Raw genomic sequence first — 24,891 nt, 5'->3', positions numbered from 1 at the left:
CGCGTCACTTTTACATAAAATCTAATGATTTTTTTTTTTCCTTTTCAAATTTTGCTAATTGTTTTGTCTTGATAATATTTAGGCGCATCTTTAAACCAAAACACCAAGATGTAGCTCAAAGATACACTCTCTGATTTTTGCTTTAGCATCCAGTGGTGCCTCCAAATTTAATAGCATTCAACAGTGGCATTCTGGGATTTGCTGGTTCTGGTAATTTAATTTTCCCTGAACTGTTCACGTGTGCTTTATGTAAATTTTTATTTCTCAGCATGAATATCTAAATGGTGTTTCAAAGCCTTCTTTGTGTTATAAGGAATAAACATCTGATAGAGGAATTCATAAGAAGTCAAATTTAAACATAATGAATCTGATATACTGGAATTAGCTCATAAAATGCCTCATTTGTGGTATTAGGCACTAGCTATGTAACAAACTCAGGGTGTGTATCTTTACAAAGAGAGAGCACATTAAACTCTTTAGGAACTAACAGGCTAATTACAGAGAGAAATGTAATCATGAGCCTGCAGACCTCTCAAACAAACAATAAAGGTTCAACCTCATACTGTATGTAAGCTAATGCACAAATGCATTAGCTTACATATCCAGGGAGCTAACCACTGTAAGCTAATGCATTAGTGCATTAGCTTACAGTGGTTAGCTCCCTGGATATGATAGCTAGCTCATAATCTGGCGCAATTTAAACTAAATCAGATTTATCTGTGATGAAATGTCAGAAGGTTCCCCCAGTATGGCAGCTACGGGTTTATGTTATATGACCTGACAGTCTTGAAGTTGTAAATACACACATACTCCAGACATTGAAATAGTAGCAACACACTGTTCATCTACGGTACCTCTCCTCACATGAGGCAAACATTTAACCTACCATAGAATCTGACTGCTTCATGAATATATAACTTCAATGGATTCATGTCGACAGATTTGCCTTGCTACAGCGGCCCCGTGTTTCAGCGCAGTGTGGGGTTTTTTTTTGTTCCATACAGTGTTAACAGCTGACTTTCACTCCAGTTTTTGAAGTTGCCTTAGTAAACTGTGCATGATATTTTGGCTTGTGAAGAATCTATATTTGATCTAGTGTAGCCAATGTGTTAGGAGGCATTTGCTTTGTGTCTGTAAATAACTCACTATGAGTGTATGTATTTCTTAGTCTCCTATTTGCACAAACCAAAAGTGTCCTCTGAAGCCTGCTCCCTTCCCTTTGTGTCCTACCTAACATGTTTTCAAAATATGACCCCATATTGCACCAAAACCCTTTAAACTTACACCACTAAAAGTGTGGGAAAGTGTGTTCTGCAAGTACTTTCTCGTAGCAACTTACTCTCAGTAGGAGTAACCATTATCCCTTATGTTTTGCTCAGCTCTATTAGACCTGTTGCCGGGAAGCTGCTTTCAGCTCCACAAAAGCCAGTGTGAAAAAATACATATAGTACAAATTCCACTCAGCTGTTAACAGACACAAATGTAAAAAATGTTAAAACTTGCCCCTCTCAGTTATTATTATTACTTATTGGGATGATTGAGCCCAGAGGTTATGCATATGCCCTAGATGATGAAATGTTCTTCAGTCTCAAAAGTGATGGTGGCTTATGGCAAGAATACACTCTCCTGTCTGCTTAATCTGCCCTAACTCTGTCTCCACCCTTTCCCTCTGTGTCCAGCTCTGGGGAGTGGTCCTAATGTAAACCAATGACAAGGGGCTGGGCCCGGCCTGTGGGGCATGATCAATGTCTGTTAAGTTAACGGTGCAATATGAAAGAGACACTATAAGTCTGTATGGAATACAATAGTGGTTCTCTATCACCATCATTCTTCCAGTCACTAAAATTGTGCTGTGCTTTTCAGTGGACTTACAGATATGAAGTTGCATTCATTTGCTTATTTCTTGATTGGACCAAACATGTTTTATAATTTGATGTAGTAATATACATGGTGGACTGGTTATGGACTATTTCCTTTGTATATAATCATGATTCAATCCATAGTATGTGTGTGAATATTAGGAGTAATGCAGGTAATAAGAAATGCTATGTGAAAAGCTACTGCTGTAGATTTTTTAAGACATTTGAAGAAATTCAGTTGTGACTAATTCATGGGGAGTCCAGGCTGAAGTTAGCCTCAAACAATCTTGTTTATTACTGTTGTGGATAATGGAGGACGGACTCTCCTTGAAAGCTGTAGTTGTGTGAAGAATGGAAAAAGAAAGCTTTAAAGAGAAGTTGAAATCCTGCTTACTAAATTATACTGTTAGATGATCCTACAAGAACTCAGACTGAAGCATACAGACCCCTTCCCAGGCATTAAACCACTGTAGGGTCATTCACACATTGAGAATTGTTAAGGTCATTGTGGAGGGCCACTTCCTGTAGGACAAGACTCAGCACTCTACAAAGGACGAGATGACACTGTAGCTACCATCGCTCAACAAAGGGGTCAAGTACTTGCTATGCTGTTCTGACTTCCCTTCCCATGCAGTTGATGACCCATTCACACCTTGACTTTTGTGACTGTAATAAGTCTTAAGAACCGGGTTATGCTAGAAAAGAACTCGTTTTTATGGCCAAAGGGGCTTAGTTGTTGTTAGTTGTTAGTTGTTCTGAGTGGCCACACTCAAAACCATGATGAAAAGGGGATCCTTTTTAACAAGACCAGATGTGATAATCTTTAAACTACTACTGTTCAACAAGCACTTCTGATGAAGTATACTGGCAGCTCAACAACTTTCACATGAATGCCATTTGCCCAAAGTGCTCATCAGACAACATTTAAAACCCCCTCACCCTTCACCTTTACAACACCAGATTTGGGCGACAATATTCTGAAACAACAGATGATCTGACAAACACACTCACTTCACAGAGTTTTTTCTATTCTTCACACAACTTTAATCACTCATTGTGTACAACCAAGTGCAATGCCATGGAAGCCTTTGAGGAAAGACTACAGAAGCATATGTTATCATCACCAGTTGTACAATTCATCATGTCTCACTCATCTGTATGATGGCAGGCTTTTCACCTTGCCTTCAAGTGTGGCTGTTTATGAACACTTTTGCCTCTAGACATGGTTGGACACTTTTTACGAACTACATCCTTGCAAGCAAACCTTGCCCCCATAGCATCCTTTGTATGTTCGGCTCTGCAAATGCATGTGCATACAAACCTCTGCAATTATGTAATTGCAGACCTAGCACATGCCTTCCAAAATCTGAAACATTGCAGTCTGTAGCCATGCCGACTGAAGTGCCTCTTTGGTGATGATTTCTACCCCTGACTCTATCACCAGAAATCAATAAGAACACATGTGCAGCCTGCACAGTGGCAACATACAGCCACTATAAAAGTTTTAGAACCATCACATTCCACAGGAGAAGAGCATCACTTCCCTTGCCTTCTCCTTCTACAACAGTCTGCTCATTTACCGCTGTGTCACAGTGCCCGAGATGACAGTGCAGTTCAGTACTCAGTTCAGTGCATTTCTGTACCCCTAGTGACAGAAATGTACCTTTATGTCCTAGTACAAAAATATACCCACTGGAAAGGAACAGAACTGGTACCTTATTATTTTTTATGTCTGTTATTTCTGACTGTATTTTGATAGGTGCAGTGAAAGAGAAAGACAGGGAATGACATGCAGCAAAGGGCCATAGGTGAGACTTGAACCCATGGCCGCTGCAGTTAAGACTAAACCCATGTAATACGCGCTCTACCAGGTGAGCCACCAAGATGCCCCCAGAAGTGGTACCTTATGAGGTACAGCTCAAGCAGCATTTCATTTTGTACCTTTATGAAGCAAAAACATCTGCCTAAGTTCAGAGACAAAAACATTTACAGTTACTGACCAAAATTTATTTTAAAAACTGACAATTAGTTTACATCTTTTATCAAAGTCAACATTTTATATGTAAACGAATCCATTTTCAGTGCATTTCACGTATTGTTCTGATAGAACAATGATTTGTCCTTTAAAAAAATGCTTTTCAACATTAAGATGAAGCATAAGACATAAGATTAGGAGCCATGCTCTAATCACTGAGTGCAACCAAGCAAAATTTCATTTAGGTTTCACACAAAAATGGAAATTGAATTGAGTGGAAATTGTTGCCTATTTTATTACAACAAACCCAACTATCTATTTAAAGCAAGATTGTGTTATCACTGATTTGCAGTATCATCTGCCTGTACCTTAATCTTGTTAAAAGAACCATTATGTACCCTTTGCTGTCAGCAATGATTTTGTACCTCTAAAATTAAACAAAGATCCACAGTTATCACCCTAAGGACCATTTCAGTACCTTACAGTACAGTACAGAACTTTTCTGAAAAATGTACCTTTGGCTGCAAAAACAATACCCTTATTTCTCTGTGTGTTCAAACCATGCATTTTAATGACTCTCACTTTTAACATCTCTCAATGTGATACTGACCCTACGGAAGTTGAATTCATTGACTCCCAACCAGTCAGTCTGGACTAAGGAGGCCTGTCAGATGAGCAGCAAAACGTCCTCAGCAAGTCTACAGCAGTTGGTCTTCATTTAGCACTTCTAGATTGATTGGATCCACAGATTTGAACAGGTCATCAAGTAGAAAATGAATGACATTTGAGACTGTTCAGGGAAGCCAGAGGTAGAGAGGCTAGTATTCAGAGAGTTGATGGTTTGACCCTTAGAAGCAGGGCGTGTTCAGCTGCCCTAAAGCCAAGCACTGAACCCCTAAAGCAATCAAGCGCCTGACTGATTTGAAGAGTCGTATGTGCGAAGGTCAGGAGATTTATGTTTGTGCATGAGTAAAAGTTAAATGACTGCTGAAAGTTTTTCTACCTCTAAAAGTGAATGAAGCTGATGGAAGAATAATGTGTTGACCATTCAATCCTTTGATCAGCAGACAGTGATCACCGGTAAAGGTTACAGCAGCGAGAAGAAAAAAATTCAGGGCAAACCTCCAGGGACTTCAGAGAGATGTACATCCGTGGGTGTTACACTTCCAAACCTCCCCCTCCCTTCCCTCAATGGCAGAAGTATTACTTTGTGTTTAGTTGTGGTAAATGAAGCTATTTTAAATACTGTAATGAAAAAGAAATAATATATATGTATTTTAACAGATGTTTTCATCTTACTCAGTGAGTTTTATGCTGTATTAAAAAAAACAAAAACAATAGAGCACTTAAAATAAAATAAAGAAAAAACCTGCAGATTATGTCTAAATGTTTTATAAAAGATAAGTTTAGATTTTGTATGAGATGTGATATTTTGTGTGATTTGTCTACGCGGTTATAAAATGAGAAATTGAATGTACTGTGACTGCCAACTGGCATAAAATTGATTGAATAATTGATTAATTAATGAATATATAAACTATTAAAACCCTGGAAAACACTCAACTGTTCAAAGTCTCTTTTCTTTTTTTGGCTACTTACATAGTTATTAAGAGGTTGTTCTTGAAGTATGCAGTACAAAGGCAAATGTACAATAACATAGATGGCCACAAGATGGTGCTATTGGGCAACAACACATCATCATAGGAAGTCAATGCACAGTTTTGTTTTTAGTTTTTTTTTAGTTTTTATGGACACTGACTTATAGCTCCTAAAACTGCTATAACCCAAGCAAATGAACTGAATTTACTTTATTCCATTTTATTACTATATTCTATTTTCAAAACAAGGTAAACACATGATTACAATCCAATACACTTCATGTAACTTGTTACTCAATGTGAGGCTTGTGGTCACAAATGGCCTGAGCGGGAATAACATACTGTACAGATATATATGACACCTTGATATTTGAACACTGTTTGTCTTCCTTGGCTGACTGCAGACTGATTAATCTCTCTTAAATGCGACATATTATGCTCTTTTTCAACAAGTTTAAATAAGTCTCAGAGGTCCCCAAAACATGTCTTTGAAGTTTCTTGCTAAAAAATCCACTCCGATCCTATATTTCAGCATGCCTGTAAACCCCTCTTTTTCAGCCTTGTTCAGAACAGGCTGTTTCTGTGTCTGTAGCTTTAAATGCAAATGAGCTGTGTTTGACCACGCCCCTCTCCGGAAGGGGATGCGGCTTGGGCTTCTGGCACCATGCTCTAATGTTTATGGTGACCGTGACCTGCGACCTGGTGTCGGAAGCGCTTTGGTTCAACCACACGACTTTTATCCAGAACCTGACCCAGAGGGAGAGGCTACTGAAGAAGTTCAAACTCTACAACTGCAGCAGGACGTTTCTGAATGGTTGGTAACCAATTTTGTGTATTTTGACATTACATTTTCAGTTTGTTGATGTGTGCTGGCACACATTTACTAACATGTAGCTAGGTAGCTAATGCTAACTGTTACTGTCTTGTCATTACTGGGAGGTAAATAAGCAGTTGTGAATTGTGTAATGTAGTTATCTGTCATGCCTCCTTAGATACACTTTTACAGTCTATGAAAATGTTTGTATGTATGTATGTGGGCTGCTACAGGTGTTCAATGTCAAGACTAGTCAGATATTTTAATAGATGCTGACAAAGTAAATCATTTTGATTTTTATTAATTTTTCTCCATGTTTTGAGCAGAGATGCTCATCATGACATCTTCCTTTATGTAGTAAATTTATTTTGTGCATTACAATGAAAGCTGTAAATCAGCAATAAACATGTCTGACAGCAACATTAATCTTTAGTCAAAAACTAAACTGCAGTTTCTTCACACTACACTGTTGTAGCTCACATTATATGCAATAAGTGACATGTTATAAATTACCTATGTTATATGCGCTTGATATGTAGCCAAGCTTACTTCTTACCCACCTATAGCCCACTGGTCTGTCAGTTTTTGAATTTCATAAGCTTTATATTTTGGTGAATGTTACCATTTTTCTCTATATTTTGGATAGGTGCTCCTGTGGAAACTGTGCAACCATGCCCACAGAAGCTGAGAATATCTGCTGCTAGGAGATACCACAGGTAGCATTCTCACTAGACAAACTAATCAGTAATTTGTTTCGATTACATTTATAATAAACCATAGCATTTACCATTTGTAATTCACTGTAGGTTACCAGACGGCTATGGGAGATCGAGGAAGATTTACCATGTATGGTAGGCCGTCCTGGGTTGGAGCCGCTCTGCCTCAATGTGTACTCCCTCCAGAATGCCTGCAACATGTACCGCGCTGACTACGGTACTTTACGGTTGAGAGGAATACACCAGTACATTTTGCTTCTTTGTAAAAACATAGTTTCAATCTAAATAAAAGATGTTAGGCAGTCTTGTTTTACTTCAGTACACATAATTTTACAATGGGTAATAACACACCACAAATGGAGTAACACACCCTCAAAATAATTAGTTTAGCTGCTCTTTGATTTGTAAAGTTTTTCTATCAGCAGATAGTGTGCACATAATATATGAATTCAGAGGAGTCATTTCTTTAGAAAAGATCAAGCATTTATTTACATCAAATGAGGCACTTATAATCAGTGATAATAAAAAACTGTACGATTCACTGGATCCATAAAAAAAAAAATTGTGAGACACAACATAGATATGTTTTGCAAGACTAAATGCCCTGTCCAGTTGTTTAGTCGGTACAGGTATCTAGCCTATAGGAGCTTTGTGGGCTGGTGCTGGGCTTCCTTGGTCGCAGAATCTGGGTTCATTCCAGCCTGCTGGCCTACGCATCAGTGCCGAGTTTCCTGACGCCACAGGCCAGTACATGGGTTTTAGACTGGCCCATGATAGACCGGACACATAGCTGGATATGACCTCCTCCTTCTCAGGCTGCTCGAACTGTGCAGTGAGGTCCTCTGGGATGGGGATGGCCAAAGCAGCTTCTGTGTATGGTGCCAGGTCAACAAAGACTTTTTCAAATATGAGGTCCACCACATTCCCTGTTTGATAAAACACACAAAGATTTTTTTACATTTTTCACTTTTTTGTTTTTTTTTTTTACAAAACAATGAGTGAAAGTCTGTTTCTAACTACCTCCTGACATTTTCTTTACTGTATTTTTGTGTTGGTGGAACTGTCATAACATTATACTGCAATACTTAATACAATGTGTACAAAACATTTTTTGGTTGAAAAATAAAATAATATAACACTTAAGAATGCGGCTCAGTCTTAACGTTGTAGCTCTGCATTCTCCCTTCATGGCCTTTGGAAAGTGGATCTTGAACAGTGGTTCACCTTCTTTTGTTGGGCTTGTGTCGGTCAGCATTTTCATTGTAGGACCATGGCAGCCAGGTAGAGTCTGGAGGTACAGTAAAGAGAAAATCAAAGATGTTAATATTGACAGAAACCTTAGCCTACACACTCTCACAAGTTACCTGCACAGCATTCCAAGACTGATAAATGACTGTTAGGTTTATCAAAAGTAGATGCACTTCAGATGGCTACAGACCTGTACTTCTGATGTGAGGCTGAAGAGTCTTCATGGGTAACTGTGTGCCTACAGTGGGTCAGTCTGGCATGCAACATCCCTTGTTGCAGGAAGCTGTATAGATGCATTTGATGTGCTGGCCTGAACAGAGGAAACAGAGGTTACACCAACATCTCCTCAAATGTGTAGTTATGGCAACAGCTGCAAGCAGTGCAAAAATGATAACAAATGCACTCAATTATGTGTAAATTGGGTTGTCAATAGCTCGTAAATGCTGCAAATAGCTCACTATATGTGCAAAACGCAAGAAATGTTTATTACAGACTATCCCCTTTCACATATTCCCTGTAACTCTGCGTTTATCTAGATATTCCCCACAGGCACTGTATCTGTAAACATGATATAAACATTAAAACGGCCATCGTAAGGCATGACTCTCAAAAATAACTTTCACAGCACTAACAAACAAGCCCAGACACCTGTGCTAATTTCTGCAAAGCCTGTTTAGTCTGAATTTTACAGGCTTGACTTTACAGACAACTAAAACGCCTTTCAAGTGTGATAAAGTTAGCAGGGTGACTCTAATCAACGTCACACAGCGATACCAAGCAGCAGAATTGCATACACATCATCTTCATCCATTCACATATTTTATTCCCTTACTAGTGGGCTCTCTAGAATTGTAAGATTTATAGTAAGTCTGCAAATACTCTAAAGCACATTTTCAAGTTAAAATACAACTGAAATAAAATGAAAATCAAAATACCATGAATAAAAATAATAATATTTATGATTATGAATAAAATAGTGTGCTGGGAGAACTGAGAGAGGCAACAAAACCAAAAGGGCTTTATACATGGTCTCCAACACAGTAATATCTAATAATATATTTAAAAAATTCAAAATTTCAAAAGGTTAATGTGGGAAAATTTTTAAGAGGTGAACATAAGAACAGAACAAAAGCATTAGACAGAAATCAAGCATTGTATTTTAAATTTTAAGTGGTTATGATTTCAAACAAATGAGAAAAAAAATCTTTATTATCTTTGTAATAAAAAAAAAAAACTAATCTCAGTGCTTAAGAAGGTGAATATTAAACGACCATCTAATTAAACAGGAGTGCATTGATTCATTTTTTGGGGAAAAAAAAGTTTGAAAGATTTCCCCAACTATACCTTAACTATAACTTAATACCAACCCTCATTAACTTGAGGAGGAGGAATTAAAAAACAGGTCAGGACTTCAATCCAAAAACATCAACTGCACCCAGCAGTGAGTTTGGTTTTAATGACTCAGGAACACTCACTGACTGCAGAATGCTATTAGACATATCAGTGCATACCAATGCGGTCTAATGCTAAATTGGTGTCCTACCTAGGCCCTCTACGGGCATCAGAAGCATCATGACTTACTACTTGTCTACACTGAAACACACCGGGATTTCACTACTACTGTTTAATTCAATTAAAGAAAGATTTTAACCCAACAAATTATAGTATATATTTACATGTAAATATAAATAGAATCAAAAATCATGTCATGAATAATTTTCATTTATCAATTAAGTTTTAAGATATTAAATGCCCTTCATCAAAGAACTGAAATCTTGTTGAATGAATTATGACATTTGTATGTAAGCAAGCTTCAACAAGTGACTCCATGACAGACAATACAAAGTAATCAAAGAACAGGTCCAGATACAATGACGACAGGGAAATAATGGCTAACATTTTACTTGAAGTCCTCCTTATTGGCATATAAGCAGCATATGTTTAAATGGTTTATAACACACTATGATTCAGTTGAAAGCAGATATGTTTATTGATGTATTTGTTGAAATAATATAAAATATGTCTTCATAGGAGTTGTAATTGTTGACCAATATTATAAACACTTATAATGTCCATATGTCAGCTAACAACTACTTTATGTTATAAACCTGTATTTAATGTTTATATAGTGCTAATAATGATTTAAAAAAAAAAGGGGGACTTACAGTTTAGTGTTACCGACAACCATATGGCCTATATTCTCAAAAACAGCACATCTCTCAGAGAAAAACTGACCTGAAACCAGGCTCACACAGGGCGGGACCTTGGGACATCAGCCAATCAGCGTCACGTCCATCAACAGGATAAGTGGCACTCAAATGGAAAGTGGCCACTGGCCAGGATGAGTGACTCGTGAACTCTGTTTACTTTCTCCGCTGGCAGTTTGTTTTCTCGGTGAGACCCAGCTCCACACTGACAGTGTAAATGAGCGACTGGCAGCTGTCTGCTCTCCGCAGCGCTTAGGAGTTCAACCTCCTCCCAAGACCGACATGAGGCTGCTGGAAGAGCGGATCTGGTCGCTGTTCAAGCGCCACTGGCAGCAAACTCTCACCCACTGGAGTGTGTTCTTCAGCTTCGGCCTGTGCATCGCCTTCCTGGGACCCACCATCCTGGACCTCAGGTGTCAGACCCAGTCCACCCTGCAGCAGATCACCTGGGTCTTCTTCTCCCAGCAGTTCTTCCTGCTGGTGGGCAGCAGCATGGGAGGACTCTGTAAGAAAACGTGAGTCTGGTTAGAGAGCCTCCTGATCCTGTGGTCTGACTGACTCAACAGTTAGTTCATTCAACTTTTCACATCTGAAGGAATCTATATAATATTCTTATAAAGACTTATTTACATCCGTGATACTTATATATTGACTTTATATATTGACCATAATATACTCCATGTGTTATTACATCTAGTAATAGCTGAAAATATTTGAAGGATTAATAGAAATATGTTCTGTTTTGGGTCCCATGGTCCTTCAACAGCTCAAAAGCAGACTTAACATTGTTTCATCACATTTATACATTCATGTTTAAACTGCTAGTTGCTTTATCTTATTTGAACATATTTGAATTTATTCAGCATGGTTTAGTTGATGATCAATTAGTCTATCAACAAAAATTTATTGAGCAACTATAACTATTTAGATAAGTCATAAGTCATTTTTCCCTCTAAAACATTCAATATCTTTCAGTAACAGCCTCTTAAATATGAGGATTTGCTGCTTCACTCTTATGTGATTGTAAACTGCACAGCTTTGTTATTTGGACACTTTGGACCCCAGTAAACTGTGATGGCATTTTTCACTTTTTTCCTTTAATTACAATCTAAACAATGGATCAGTGAATCAAGAAAATAAACTGTGGATAAATCAGTAACAAAGATAACCATAAGTTGCAGGATAAAATGTTTTATGTTGGATAAAATACAGTCTAGATTTCTGTGAATGACGTATTGGCAAACAATTGAGTATGTGTGTGTTCGTACATAGCCCATATAACATATTTAAATATATACATATTTCTGTATTTGGTGTATTAATGTCCCTTTATGCTAATTTATCCATTATCACCTTCAAATGTGCTCTCTCAGATCGTGGCAAAAAGAAGGTGCTAACACTTACAATATTTGAAAGTATATTAATATTTTTTACACACAAAGCAGTAATGTAAGTAAAGTCAATTAAGTAAAGCCATATGTTTTTCAACCTCTAGGAAGCCCAGGGCCGTAAACGTAGCTACCAAACAGGACATCAAGGAGATCACATTTACAGAAACTGAAATTTTCTTGTGATTTTTAAATACTCCGAAATTGTTGAAATTGTACAAAGTTTGGTTTGTGGCCACAGTTCTACCGTTGGGGATAAAAAATGAATGGGACTGTTTAAATGTTTGGATCTAGAGTATTTCAGTGACACACATTGAGACTTTCACTGCGGAGAGTTAGACTGAATTGAAAATTTGACTGGCAAACCTGTAATATTCAAATGGCAGACAGTTGGCTCAGGTCTGTGCCAGACCTCACACACTGAGCAGCCACTGAGCCGTGACCTGAGCTGTAAATGTGGGTGTGACCCGGATGGAGATATGTTTTGAGCACTCAGGTCTGTTTTGAGCACTCAGGTCTGTTTGTATCTGGTCTTTCTGTTGCATGAAACATGATTTTTGACACATTATCTTTGCATTGCTATATGTATACTGAGTGTAGAAAACACACAGCACCCAGCCACCTACACATTTCTCGAACTCACGGCACATCACAAACAATCACACAAACACGCACGCATGCACGCTCGCACACGCACACACACACACACACACACACACAGACTCTCTCTCTCCCGAGTCATGTGGTGTTGATGCAACATCTTGTACTATCTTCATTCTGCTGGATTGACTCCTGTATTTCAAACACTTAACTCTTCTTATGAAGGGTGCATTTCATGATACTGTTGTGTACTGTTGACATACTCTTCAAGTAAACTCCCAGCTTAGTAAGAACCATCTAACTGATGTGAGTTACAGTATATGGGAATAGTTTTTTAGGAGATAAAATGTTCTTTTCTCCTTTCAGACCGGTTTACTGTAGTGCATGAAGCTTCATTATTTAAGAACATGAAGTATGTTAGTTCTATGTTAGTCCTCTACTTCATTGTTCCCCTTTATCACAACTTTTAGTTTGTTGAAGGGACTGTTCTCTTCAACAAACTAAAAGTTATGTAGGACAAGGTTAACAGGAGAGTGGAAAGTCGGCACATTATCTTCACAAGGTGAAGATAGTGTGGAGGTGTACCGAGGCTGAAGGCCTGTGATAAACCTACTGGGTAAATAAAAGCAACAAACCATCAAGGTGACTTTACTGCAACGGGAACAAGCAGGAAATCCCAGTCAGGCCTGGGCTGAGCCACAGTACCGTCAGTTTAATAAGAACACGGTTTGTAAGTAAAAGCTAAGGATATGTTGAATATGCAGTGATGTAACTTACACTTAAATTTACACTTTAAACTGTATGTTTGTCATTATGATCCGAATGTGTCAACCCTGTGTACTCTCCAGACCCGTGTTCTCCCTGTCAGCTCTCTTGTCCTCCACTCTCATCATCTCGCTCGTGTTTGCCATCATACCGCTTTGTCACCATGTGGCAGTGCTGTCCGTCGCCATGGCGCTTGCCGGCACAGCCATGGGGGTCATCGACACCATCGCCAACCTGCAACTGGTGAAACTGTACCAGAGGGACTCGGCCATCTTCCTGCAGGTCAGATGAGGAGAGGGAGGGTAAAGGGCAGCTGTGAATGTCTGAGTGTTTGTGTCTTTATGTTCAAGAGGAAGCAGCGGAGGATGTCACTATGAATGTAGATGTGGGCCAATAAAAATTTAGGCTCAGTGCAATAACATATTATAGTTCATTCGTGTTAATTGACTCTACTTCTATATTTTATATGACCAATGGTTGCATCACTGTGTAATGACCTTATGACTTATGTTAGCTTATTATTTTAGTTTAGTATACAGTTTAGTCTTAGTGTGATTGTTTGACCTACGTTCATCAATATTTAGCATTTATAAACACTATTTATAAACAGGGAATTAATGGTTTTACAACATGTTATAACACTTATGGTGTTGGAAGCAAGTTTTCTAAGTTATCTGGATAATGTTGTTAATTAAACCCAGAACCTCAGCAGAACTTGAACATGGACTCATAACAAAGACTTGCTCTGAGGTTGAGTCAGCCACATCTCAAATTAATGCTTGTTCATGTTGTATAGATGTAGTGAGGTAGAAGTTAAACTATCTGCGATTTATTGATGTTAATGATGCTCACACAATCTTGGCGACAGCAGGCAGGCGTTGATTACTGGATGAGCTTCAGGTGCAAGGCACAATTGAGAACAGGACAGAGGAGAAGCAAATTGCCACACCCAGAAGACAAACACACACACACACACACACACACACACACACACACACACACACACAAACACAAACAGACACACACACATGCACGCACGCACACACACACACACACACACACACACACACAAACAGGGAAAAAGACGGACATGAAAAACTAGGGAGGGGAAAACAGAGGGAAAATACAGTGAATGGGGTGAAGGCCCAGCCTAACCATGACACTTACAGTGTAGATATAGACAGGGAAGAGACTTTTTTCTGACATGCAGTTATATGGTATGAGTCCAACCACTGGGTCACCAGACTCCCCTGATATATAATATTAGATCTTTGTTCATGTCCCTCCTCAGGCCTTGCATTTCTTCATAGGCCTGGGAGCACTGGTCAGTCCTCTAGTGGCCGATCCTTTCCTGGCAGAGGACAGCTGTGTTCTGGGTGCCAACTGGACCACCAACGCATCCTCTTCCTCAGACCTGCAGCACCTCCGCAGCAGCCTCGCCGGGCACGGAACAGCACTGCACAACATCTCCCAGTATCCTCTGCACACTGAGGGTGTCATCATCACCAGAGTGTCCTATGCTTTCTGGATCATGGCACTTATCAATGTTAGTTCATGGCACTTCTCATGAGTCATATGGATGATGCTGACACAGAGATATATATACAATGCACACTAATATAATTGATTCTATTTAATATATTGGCTCAAATGTCTGCTATTTGTGGATGGGACAATGACAGCGACTCTTAGAGCTGTTTAGGTTAGATAAAAAGCCAGGTGAAGCAGTGTGATTTGCTTAACAGCAAAGATGACACTATTCTATTAAATATACAGTCATGAGTCTCTTTTACTGAGCAAAGTGTAGTTATAGTATGTTACAAGTGGGATTATTTTTGTAGTTTTTGACATCTTTTTTGCAGGAAGCAAAATGTTTGTAATGATTACTGAATTCTGAGCAACACATCCTCGTATTTAAAGGTCACATATTTTACATTTTTCCTGTGTTCTATTTGAAGTGTTGATAGATAAGAAGATATATTTGTGGTTTTAAGAACCAAAAACTGTCTCATGTGGTTTTACATCTCCTCTCTCAGGCTTCTCGCTGGAGCTCTAGCAACAACTGGTCAGTCAGCCAATCAGAAAAGATGAGGCTCTGAGCCTCTCTTCTGATTGGCTAACTGTTTTCTGAGTGATCCAATAAAAATATAGCAGATTTCAGGTAAACAAAAATCCTGCAAGGTTGGATGGTGGGTCCAGGTGGGCAGGGCTTGGCGCATGGCTGAGAGCAGTGACTGCTTTGTTGTGACATCACAAAGTTACAGAAGTCCTGATGGCTGGTTTTAAGGCTCAGTGTCTGAATACAGGCTGTGTGCATTTCTCTGTGGACTGAGGCTTTGATACTTTAACAGTATTAATATAGAACCTAGACCTGCTTTATAATCAAACAACACATGGACATCTACCTTTATACTATATTGTCACATTATATTGCTACATGCAATTGCCATTGCGGATGCCCCTCATTCTTTGGGATCTTTCATTCAATGGAGGACATGGATTATCTCTGCAGTGCAGCTTGTGACCTGCCAAGCAGGAGCTACATCACACAGATGACAAGGGTCGCAGCTCTGTGCCAAACATCTTAGAGAGGGAGATGGCTTGTCAGATAGGCATGGCCACAAGCGTTCTTAGAAGTGCTTGCATGACCAACACCACAGTTCTAAACAGGATCCAAAACATGATGAGGAAATTCAGGATCCTAAGCAGTCTGTTACAGCCGCCGATGGAGGCAGATCAGATACACAGCTTCAAATTCTGACTGCTATTCCGAGTCTGTCAAAGAGGAATGACAGGTTTGAAGCTCATCTGTCTTGTTCCTCATCTTTACCTCCTGGCCAGTAATGTGTTCCTCCACTTGGGCTTCTGTGACATGGGGTAGAGGACGCTACAGATGAGGCAGGCAGGTTGTCTCTTTTTATCTCCCTATCTTTTTGATGGGGTGCAGCAGTCATAAGGGGACGGCCACCTGTTGGATCCTATTCAGATACTGCAGTCATAGATGCAGAATCATCAGACCTGCTTTATAATCAAACAACACATGGACATCTACCTTTATACTATATGAAGCCTTTAAAGGATTCAGGATTTTTTTAACCTTATTTTCCCACGTTTTGGGTGTAAATGATTGAAACGGACAAAAATCTTGGGATCCTAGAATTTATGTAGTATTTAGCAACAACAGTATACCTGGTATACCAGTATACCTAAACATCACTGTATAATCTGGTGATGCTGATCTGATCTTGGACCTGTAGACCAACAAGAAAAAAACTAAACACAGCAGCAATGACTCAACTTTGTTTTTGAAAAAAAATGAAAAAACTTTTCTGGTTCCTAATTATATCATATGCGTATCCCATGACCAAATTTCCCATGCATTGTTGATGATGTGACATCAAAATGACTTAAATAGAATTTAATAAGATAATATAATTCAAACTGTGTTTTTGCTCGGCGCCACTCACAAATGTGTCCTTGTTCCCAGTTTTGTTCACACAATTATACATGAGCCTTGATATTATCGTTCAGAAAAAGTGAAATACAGCTGAGTTTTTCTATTTGAAACAGATCTGCTCCCAGCAGAGGATGCGATAAGACAGTCTGGATTCTATTTTTATGAGAGGAGGTTCACAAATTAAATCAACTGACAGGAAGTGTTGAATGTTAAGTTGGTTGACAAAAACCTCTTTGTGTGTTCTGACAGCTCCCTGTGCCAGCAGCAGTGCTCGCATTGATGTACCATGAGAGGTTGCTGCCTTGCTTCATGAACAGTCCACGTCTCCTGGACAGGGACTCTCTGTCCAGCACGAGCCCCACTGGGGACAGTGGCCATGGTAATGCATGTATATGTGTGTGTGTGTATGTGTTTGTGACCAAACTATGCAAATGAAGTGACAAACTTCTTAGTATCCTTGTCCTTCTAGGACATGGGAATGTGTTTGGTTGCTGTAACCTTGAGAAACTTCGTGGTCGCCCTGCTTCTTTCTTCATCCTCCATGCTCTAGGTGGAGCCATCCTCTTCATCACTGATGGGATTATAGTGAGACTTCCAGCTAACACTACACACATATATACACATACACATTTGATGCTATTACCTGTGTCAAAATGTGAGGTGTGCAGGGGTGTAGGAGAACTGAAGAGGTGTACAGAAGTCTGAGACATGAGGTGAAGACTCTGGTGGTCTAAAAACAAGAGGAAATTAATGTCAGACTTGAAAACCGCTGTGTTTCTTGGCCTGTAGGGCTCGTATGCTGGTTTCGTCTACACCTATGCTGTCTCCCCTCCTCTGCTGATGGGTCACAAGACTGCTGGCTGTCTGGACAGTATATTCTGGGCATCCATCACAGCAGGAAGACTGGCTTTCATCTACCTGTCCTACCGATACACAGCACCCAGGTTGCTCACCTTCAGTCTGGTATGAACACACACTTAAAGTAAATACAGTAGTTGACATTACATTGTTTATCCCTGATGATTTGCTTCATTCATTTCTTATTTCTTCCACATGATGCAAACTACATAGAAGTATTGGTCAGTTTTGGGTGGAATTAACACCAGTTATCCAATAATTCAATCATTTTATGAGATAAAACACAACATAATCTGTAAGTCACTAAATACATCTTCAAGGAAATGTAGTGCAAGATTGTGGAAAGTCATTTATTTCAAGAATAAATTAAAGTCCTTATGTCCACTAGTACCTTTCTTGTTGGGAAAGATGTCTCAAACTGTTGTGTGTGCAGTAAACATGGACAGGGTTGTGTTTTAGATCTGTGATGAGTAATTTTTTTTTTGAGTCATTTAACTGAAGAATTCTACTGAAGATCTAATCACAATATTCATTATTACATGATACTCCTTCTGTGATTACAACAAAGGCACATCAGTGAGGGAACCATGGATATAATTAAGTTTCATATGCCACATGTCACTCTCAGACAGAGCAAAGTAATTTGTTAATATCCATTCAATATTTCGAATCAAAACGATATCTCTTGTGTAGGTAAATCTTGTGGTTCAAAAATGTATGGGGACAGCCACCTGTTGGATCCATTCAGATACTGAAGACATAGATGCAGAATCAGCAGTCGTGGGGGCATTTCCCTCAAATGTAGTTACAGCACCTAAGATCTTCCCCAACCCCTATTAGGGATGATTGGGAGGGAATTTCACGGGCTCTGTCTCGTCCTTGCACTCCAGTGGTAGAGGACTACTTTTTGATGCCTAGAATGGGTTGGATGCCTAGAAACGTTATTGTGTTTTGGAGCTTGTAGCCTCCATGTTTTCCATATGTGTGCCGAAATAGCTCAGTTGGGAGAGCGTTAGTCTGAAGATCTAAAGGTCCCTGGTGCGATCCCGGGTTTCGGCAGTGTGTTGTGTCTGTTTTCTTGACTTAGTGGTTAGTGCTGTTGACTCGTATCACTCTGGGGCCCTTTTCTGTTAAGACTCCTACATGTATTCACATAGTTTCTGACCGTCACTACAGTCAAAATGGAGTGTTAACCCCCGGTCCGCCACTTCTGCAGACCATATGGTAACAAAGTCATGGCCATAACCACAGGCAGCTGAACCTCCCACACTATAAAAGCAAGGTCAGCTTCTTACTTGTCCTCTTTGGACTTCGGATCTCAAAGACTTGGTACAGGTAGGAAAATGGCTCTAGTGATTCAATTGTTCAATTCATCATCCATGGGGGCATGTGTCCTTGGGAATTGTGGTGGTTTTTGTCACATTGTTTTGCTACATGCAATTGCCATTGCAGATGCCCCTCATTCTTTGGGATCTTTCATTCAATGGAGGACATGGATTATCTCTGCAGTGCAGCTTGTGACCTGCCAAGCAGGAGCTACATCACACAGATGACAAGGGTCGCAGCTCTGTGCCAAACATCTTAGAGAGGGAGATGGCTTGTCAGATAGGCATGGCCACAAGCGTTCTTAGAAGTGCTTGCATGACCAACACCACAGTTCTAAACAGGATCCAAAACATGATGAGGAAATTCAGGATACAAAGCAGTCTATTACAGCCGCCGAAGGAGGCAGATCAGATACACAGCTTCAAATTCTGACTGCCCTTCCGAGTCTGTCAAAGAGGAATGACAGGTTTGAAGCTCATCTGTCTTGTTCTTCATCTTTACCTCCTGGCCAGTAATGTGTTCCTCCACTTTGGCTTCTATGACATGGGGTAGAGGACGCTACAGATGAGGCAGGCAGGTTGTCTCTTTTTATCTCCCTATCTTTTTGATGGTGTGCAGCAGTCATAAGGGGACGGCCACCTGTTGGATCCCATTCAGATACTGCAGTCATAGATGCAGTCAGCAGTCATTGGGGCATTTCTCTCAAATGCACTTATTACTACAGGCCTTTCTGCATCAAAAATAGTTGGCCTGGAACTTGTAAGATCTTCCCCAACCCCTATTAGGGATGTCTGGGAGGGCATTTCACAGGCTCTGTCTCTTCCTTGCACTCCAGTGGAAGAGGACTACTTTTTGATGCCAAGAGTGGGTTGGATGCTTAGAAACGTTATTGTGTTTTGGAGCTTGTAGCCTCCATATTTGGTACGTGTGCCGAAATAGCTCAGTTGGGAGAGCGTTAGACTGAAGATCTAAAGGTCCCTGGTTTTGATCCCGAGTTTCGGCAGCTGCTGGACCCGTTTTCAGTGAAGCACTAATTTCATGATTAAGGTTGTTCATTTGTAATAATCACTGGGGTTCTAATGAATATTATGGCCCAAGCTGGAAAACACAGTGCAACACTACAATATAAAGAAAGAGAATCCCCACCTTTTCATAAACAGTAATTAACATACATGACATGCTTACCTCTGGAATTCATTATAACATATTGCTACTTATTCTTTGGTTACAACAAAGAGACACCAGTGAGGGAACCGTGAATATAATTAATTTGAATGTGCCACTTGTCAGTCTCAGGTAGAGCTAGGTGCTTTGTAAATATCCACTCAGTATTTCAAATCAAAACGATAGTTGGCAACTCATGTGGTTTGCGAAATTTAGACTAAAAACTTCCTGTGTTTCACACAACTTAGCTTGCATTTCTGCAACCTAGAGTGCCGAAATAGCTCAGTTGGGAGAGCGTTAGACTGAAGATCTAAAGGTCCCTGGTTCAATCCCGGGTTTCGGCAATGTGTTGTGTCTATTTTCTTGACACATTGCCTTAGTGGTTAGTGCTGTTGACTCGTATAACTCTGGGGCCTTTGTCTGTTGAGACTCCTACATTTATTCACGTAGGTTCTGACCTTCACCACAGTCAAAATGGAATGTTAACCCCCAGTCCGCCACTTCTGGAGACCGTATGGTAACAAAGTCATGGCCATAACCCCAGGCAGCTGAACCCCCCACACTATAAAAGCAAGGTCAGCTTCTTACTTGTCCTCTTTGGACTTCGGACCTCAAAGACTTGGTGCAGGTAGGAAAATAGCTCTAGTGATTCAATTGTTCAATTCATCATCCATGGGGGCATGTGTCCTTGGGGATTGTGGTGGTTTTTGTCTCTTAGATGCGACAAAAGTTGGGAGTTGGGAGAGTGTTAGACTGACGATCTAAAGGTCCCTGGTTCGATCCTGGGTTTTGGCAGCTGCTGGACCTGCTTTCAATGAGGCACTACTTTCATGATTATGGTTGTTGATTTGTATAATCACTGTGGTTCTAATGAATATTGTGGCCCGAGCTGGAAATCACAGTGCAACACTACCATATCAACAATAAAAAGAAAGAGAATCCCCACCTTTTCATAAACAGTAATTAACATACATGACATGCTTACCTCTGGAATTCATTATAACATATTGCTACTTATTCTTTGATTATAACAAAGAGACACCAGTGAGGGAACCGTGGATATAATTAATTTGAATGTGCCAGCGTTAAGAGAGAGTATGTTAACAGTGATGCACATGATTCCAGGATGTAGAACCTCCCACACTGTAAAAGATAATAACCTCACTCCAACCTTGTATCTTTTAACTTAGATGTTGTCAAGACTAATAGCAGCCTTGAAGTTGTGTTTATTGCAGCCACATTCTCGTTTTACATGGCCGGGCTTGCCTTTATCTAAAATCATTCAGAACATATGGATATCCTGCTTTTGTCTACAACCCATTTTGCTTGATTGGAGCAAGTTAATACATATGTTTCTAGCATTACTAGATGGGACACACACAGCCTCAAGAAAGTATTTCTGTCTATCTTATCTTATACCCTGCATACATCGAATGGACTTTTGATGTTCTCCCCGCATTCAAATGGATTTCCTTCCACCCCATAACACAGGCACATTAGAGAAATTAACATTCCCTTGCTCTTCTTTTTGGGTTGTCAGGTTTTGCAATTGCGCAGATTTTTGTGCATGCTCATTCACTCACTCACTCGTTATATCTGTGTCCATCTCTCAGGTGGGAGTCATGCTGGTACAGTGCATGTTGTTGATCTTCTACACAAGCTGTGTGTTTCTGTTCATCGGTACTTGCATGTTGGGACTGTGCATCAGCAGTGTGTTTCCCTCTGTGCTGGCCTTTACAGAGGACATACTAGACTACAAAGGTTAAAAAAACACACATACAAATCCTGACATACACACCATCAATATCAATTCATCTTAGAATTCATATACTTTATAGAGAGAAGTAAAAATACCTAATTGATATATAAATGTAAATTTAAAAAAAAAAGTTGAAATAAATAACTAACTAAATAAATAAATAATGTTGGTACGTGATCATAAAATTAAAAAAATAAATGTCTTTAATTTATTTCTACATTTCATCAGATCTACATGTATTTATTTCTGTATTTGTATTTTTCTACACATACATAAATAGATGTAGAAATAAATTACCAATATTCATTTATTTATTCATATAATGGTGTATTGACAATATATTTCGGTATTCATTTATTTGTTTATTTATTAAAAAATATTGAATTGAAATTAATTTAGCATTTATATATTCATTTAACTATATATTTTTATATCCATTTCTGCTACTATTTATTTGATTTATTATTATTATTATTATTATTATTATTATATATTTCATCATTCAAAATATGCATTTGTTATTGAATTTATTTTTGCATTTATTTACGTATTTACTTTATTTTGTCTCTTGTGTGTTGAAGGTTGTGCCACAACTGTCCTGGTGACCAGTGCCAGCACAGGGGAGATGATGCTACAGCTGCTTGTTGGATCGGTAAGAAGCCTTTTATGACTGTGTGTGAATGTGTCCTTTTGTTTGCACTAATGATTAAATTCATCAGAATGTTTCCTCATTCAGTGTTTCCGCTCAATTTTTTCAAGGTTATTTCTGCATTTGTTTGTTTTCATGCATCAGTTTTATTTGATTTGCTTCACTGTGCTGTGTACCTGGCTGCCTCATTATTTTGCAACAGGCTTTCATGTGTCAGTAATGCACATTTTGATGAACAATTAAAGCAAAAATGTATGGAAACCCTGCTGTGGACCTTGTCAGTGTGAAACTGTTTCCACAGCATTCAGAACCTGTCTGCAGCAGGGCGTTATTGTTACCATTAGTGACCTGCTGTGCTGGAATGAATGAAGAGGAAACACTGCGACCTGTGGCTGCCAGTTCTGTATTCATATTGCTTTCCAGGGTGATTGGAGGGATTAAAACTCCACTGTGTGTGTTTGTGTGTGTGTGTCTGTGTGTGCGCGCGCACGCGTGTGTGTGCAGGTGATCCACAGTCGGGGCAGTTACGCTTTCCTGTTGTGTTGTACAATAGCCTCCTTCATCGGCTTCTGCCTTTTCCTGCTGCTCCTCTATGTCCAGCGGATCCACACAAAATGCCACACAGGTAAAGACACACCAGGTAGACACATAGAAAGAGAATGAATGAAATTCCAATAACACTCTGGACTTAAGGAATAAAAATTCAGTGTATCTGGAAGAAAAAGTTCTTTAGAAACACCAATGTCATATAGGAACAGGAGGCTGTGGTGGAAAGAGAACAGGCAGCAACACAAACAAAACTTGGAAGTGTACACAGAGTGCATCGGGGTGTGGGTTATCATTAGAAGAGATTATTGTCCCAGTGTTGTGAGATGTGATAGGTGGCGAGGCTAGCTGTCAGTCGACACATTTGCTTCACCTGTTATAAGATTGTGACCTGAAGGCCACCGTAGGTCTTTCTACTTGCTCGGAAAGGGAGAGGTTAAGGGAGGGGTATTCAGTTAGTTGCAATGTGCAATCTCACAGCTAGGGCAACTAAATCCTACACACTGGTCCTTTAAGATAATTGTGTGTAGGTATGGCAATAATGGTGGGAAGGTTTTCCTAAGAGGATATAAAAAATGAACGGCACAGATGAACATCTTGCTTTTGTAGAACATAGAGTTTAAAGGTCCTGTATTCTATAAAGGCAGATGTCCATGTGTTGTTTGATGATAAAGCAGGTCTAGGTTCTATATTAATACAGTGAAAGTATCAAAGCGCTCAGTCCAGAGAAATGCACACAGCCTGTATTCAGAAACAGCCTTAAAACCAACCATCAGGACTTCTGTAACTTTGTGATGTCACAACAAAGCACTCACCACTCTCAGTCATGCCCCAAGCTACCCCACCATCCAGCCTTGCAGGATTTGGTTTCTCCGAGTGTTTACCTGAAATCTGCTATATTTCTATCACATCATTCAGAAAACAGTCAGCCAATCAGAAGAGAGGCTCAGAACCTCCTCTCTTCAGATTGGCTCACAGACCTGTTGTTACTAGAGCTCCAGAGAGAAGCCTGAGAGAGGAGATGTAAAAATTAATGGAGATGGTTTTTGGTTCAAATAAATAATCAAATAAAACACTGGAAAAATGGAAAATATGTGACCTTTAAATACGAGGATGTGTTGCTCAGTAATCAATAATCTCAGCTCAGTAATCATTCCAAACATATTGCTTCCTGCAGAAAGGATGTCAAGAACTACAAAATAACCCTACTTGTAACAAACTATAACTATCCTTTTGCAGCTGCCTCCTCACCTGAGTAATTTTCATACAGCCCCTCATAGTCATGTGGAGGAGTAACTGACATTTCAAAAGCTTCTTATCAGGATTTGTGAAATCAGAATGTTAAGTTTCATGTTTCACGTAAATGTTGCATTTCTTTGATTTGTTGTTGAACTTCATCAGCAACCTGCCGGATGTCACTCCTCTTGTGTTAATCTCTTTGCTGTGAGTCAACTGATCAACACTGTTTTTCTCTCAGATTCATCTATAAACACAGACATGACAGAGAAGCCAAGGACAGGAGGCTCATGATCTGAGGCTCCCTGAGGGACCAGAGTACAGTGAGGACTTGGAAAGGCAGCATGGAATGACATTCCCTCACTTTTCTCCAGTGCGAGTATGAGCTTCTCCAGATGAACATTTATGACCTAAAGGGAGGTCTACTTTAAAGCCTGATGATCAACAAGCAGTTCAATGCATGTACAATACTTGAATAATTGTTTTTGGCACAATCATTTTTAAAATTCTCATAGCACATAATAGCTCTGCTGTAGCTTGATTCAAAAGACACTTTAATTAATTAATATCTTTCCAGTATGAATGTGAATGAGCTGGAGAAGTAAATGGGTTCTGCCGTTAAAATATGACTCATCAGTGTGTATAAGTGGTGGTGGGAAGTGTTTTTGTGGTTTCTTGGTGGCAGAGTGGAGCAGTCAGGCATTAATAATACAAGATACAGTATAA

General features: G+C 39.5%; 1 protein-coding gene and 3 non-coding genes across 5 annotated transcripts; all 4 read left to right on the top strand.

Moving 5' to 3' along the window:
* Nucleotides 1-10,601: 10,601 nt before the first annotated feature.
* On the top strand, nucleotides 10,602-24,891 carry LOC111221655 (major facilitator superfamily domain-containing protein 4A-like). 2 transcript variants are annotated; one of them, XM_022745130.1, is made up of 10 exons: nucleotides 10,602-10,932; nucleotides 13,254-13,452; nucleotides 14,462-14,716; nucleotides 16,877-17,006; nucleotides 17,097-17,212; nucleotides 17,417-17,590; nucleotides 21,589-21,736; nucleotides 22,316-22,386; nucleotides 22,888-23,008; nucleotides 24,407-24,891. In XM_022745130.1, the coding sequence occupies exons 1-10, from the start codon at nucleotides 10,700-10,702 to the stop codon at nucleotides 24,457-24,459; spliced, it is 1,500 nt and encodes a 499-aa protein (XP_022600851.1). In that variant the 5' UTR covers nucleotides 10,602-10,699; the 3' UTR covers nucleotides 24,460-24,891. The 2 variants fall into 2 exon arrangements, with proteins under 2 accessions (XP_022600851.1, XP_022600852.1); XM_022745131.1 differs by lacking the exon at nucleotides 17,097-17,212.
* trnaf-gaa lies at nucleotides 18,472-18,544 on the top strand. The gene has a single exon. It is a non-coding gene; the product is annotated as a tRNA-Phe (tRNA).
* On the top strand, nucleotides 19,741-19,814 carry trnaf-gaa. The gene has a single exon. It is a non-coding gene; the product is annotated as a tRNA-Phe (tRNA).
* On the top strand, nucleotides 20,247-20,319 carry trnaf-gaa. The gene has a single exon. It is a non-coding gene; the product is annotated as a tRNA-Phe (tRNA).

This window comes from Seriola dumerili, unplaced genomic scaffold, assembly GCF_002260705.1.
Source record: "Seriola dumerili isolate Sdu_G_001 unplaced genomic scaffold, Sdu_1.0 BDQW01000088.1, whole genome shotgun sequence".
NCBI classification, from domain to species: domain Eukaryota; kingdom Metazoa; phylum Chordata; class Actinopteri; order Carangiformes; family Carangidae; genus Seriola; species Seriola dumerili.
Note: the sequence above shows the minus strand (reverse complement) of the source record. Positions and strands in the feature narration are given on the sequence as shown.

Coding starts and splice junctions, on each gene's coding strand:
- LOC111221655 (XM_022745130.1), top strand. CDS start 10,700: ATGAGGCTGCTGGAAGAGCGGATCTGGTCGCTGTTCAAGCGCCACTGG. Junction 13,453..14,461: donor ACTCGGCCATCTTCCTGCAG/GTCAGATGAGGA, acceptor GTCCCTCCTCAG/GCCTTGCATTTCTTCATAGG. Junction 17,591..21,588: donor GGTTGCTCACCTTCAGTCTG/GTATGAACACAC, acceptor TCCATCTCTCAG/GTGGGAGTCATGCTGGTACA.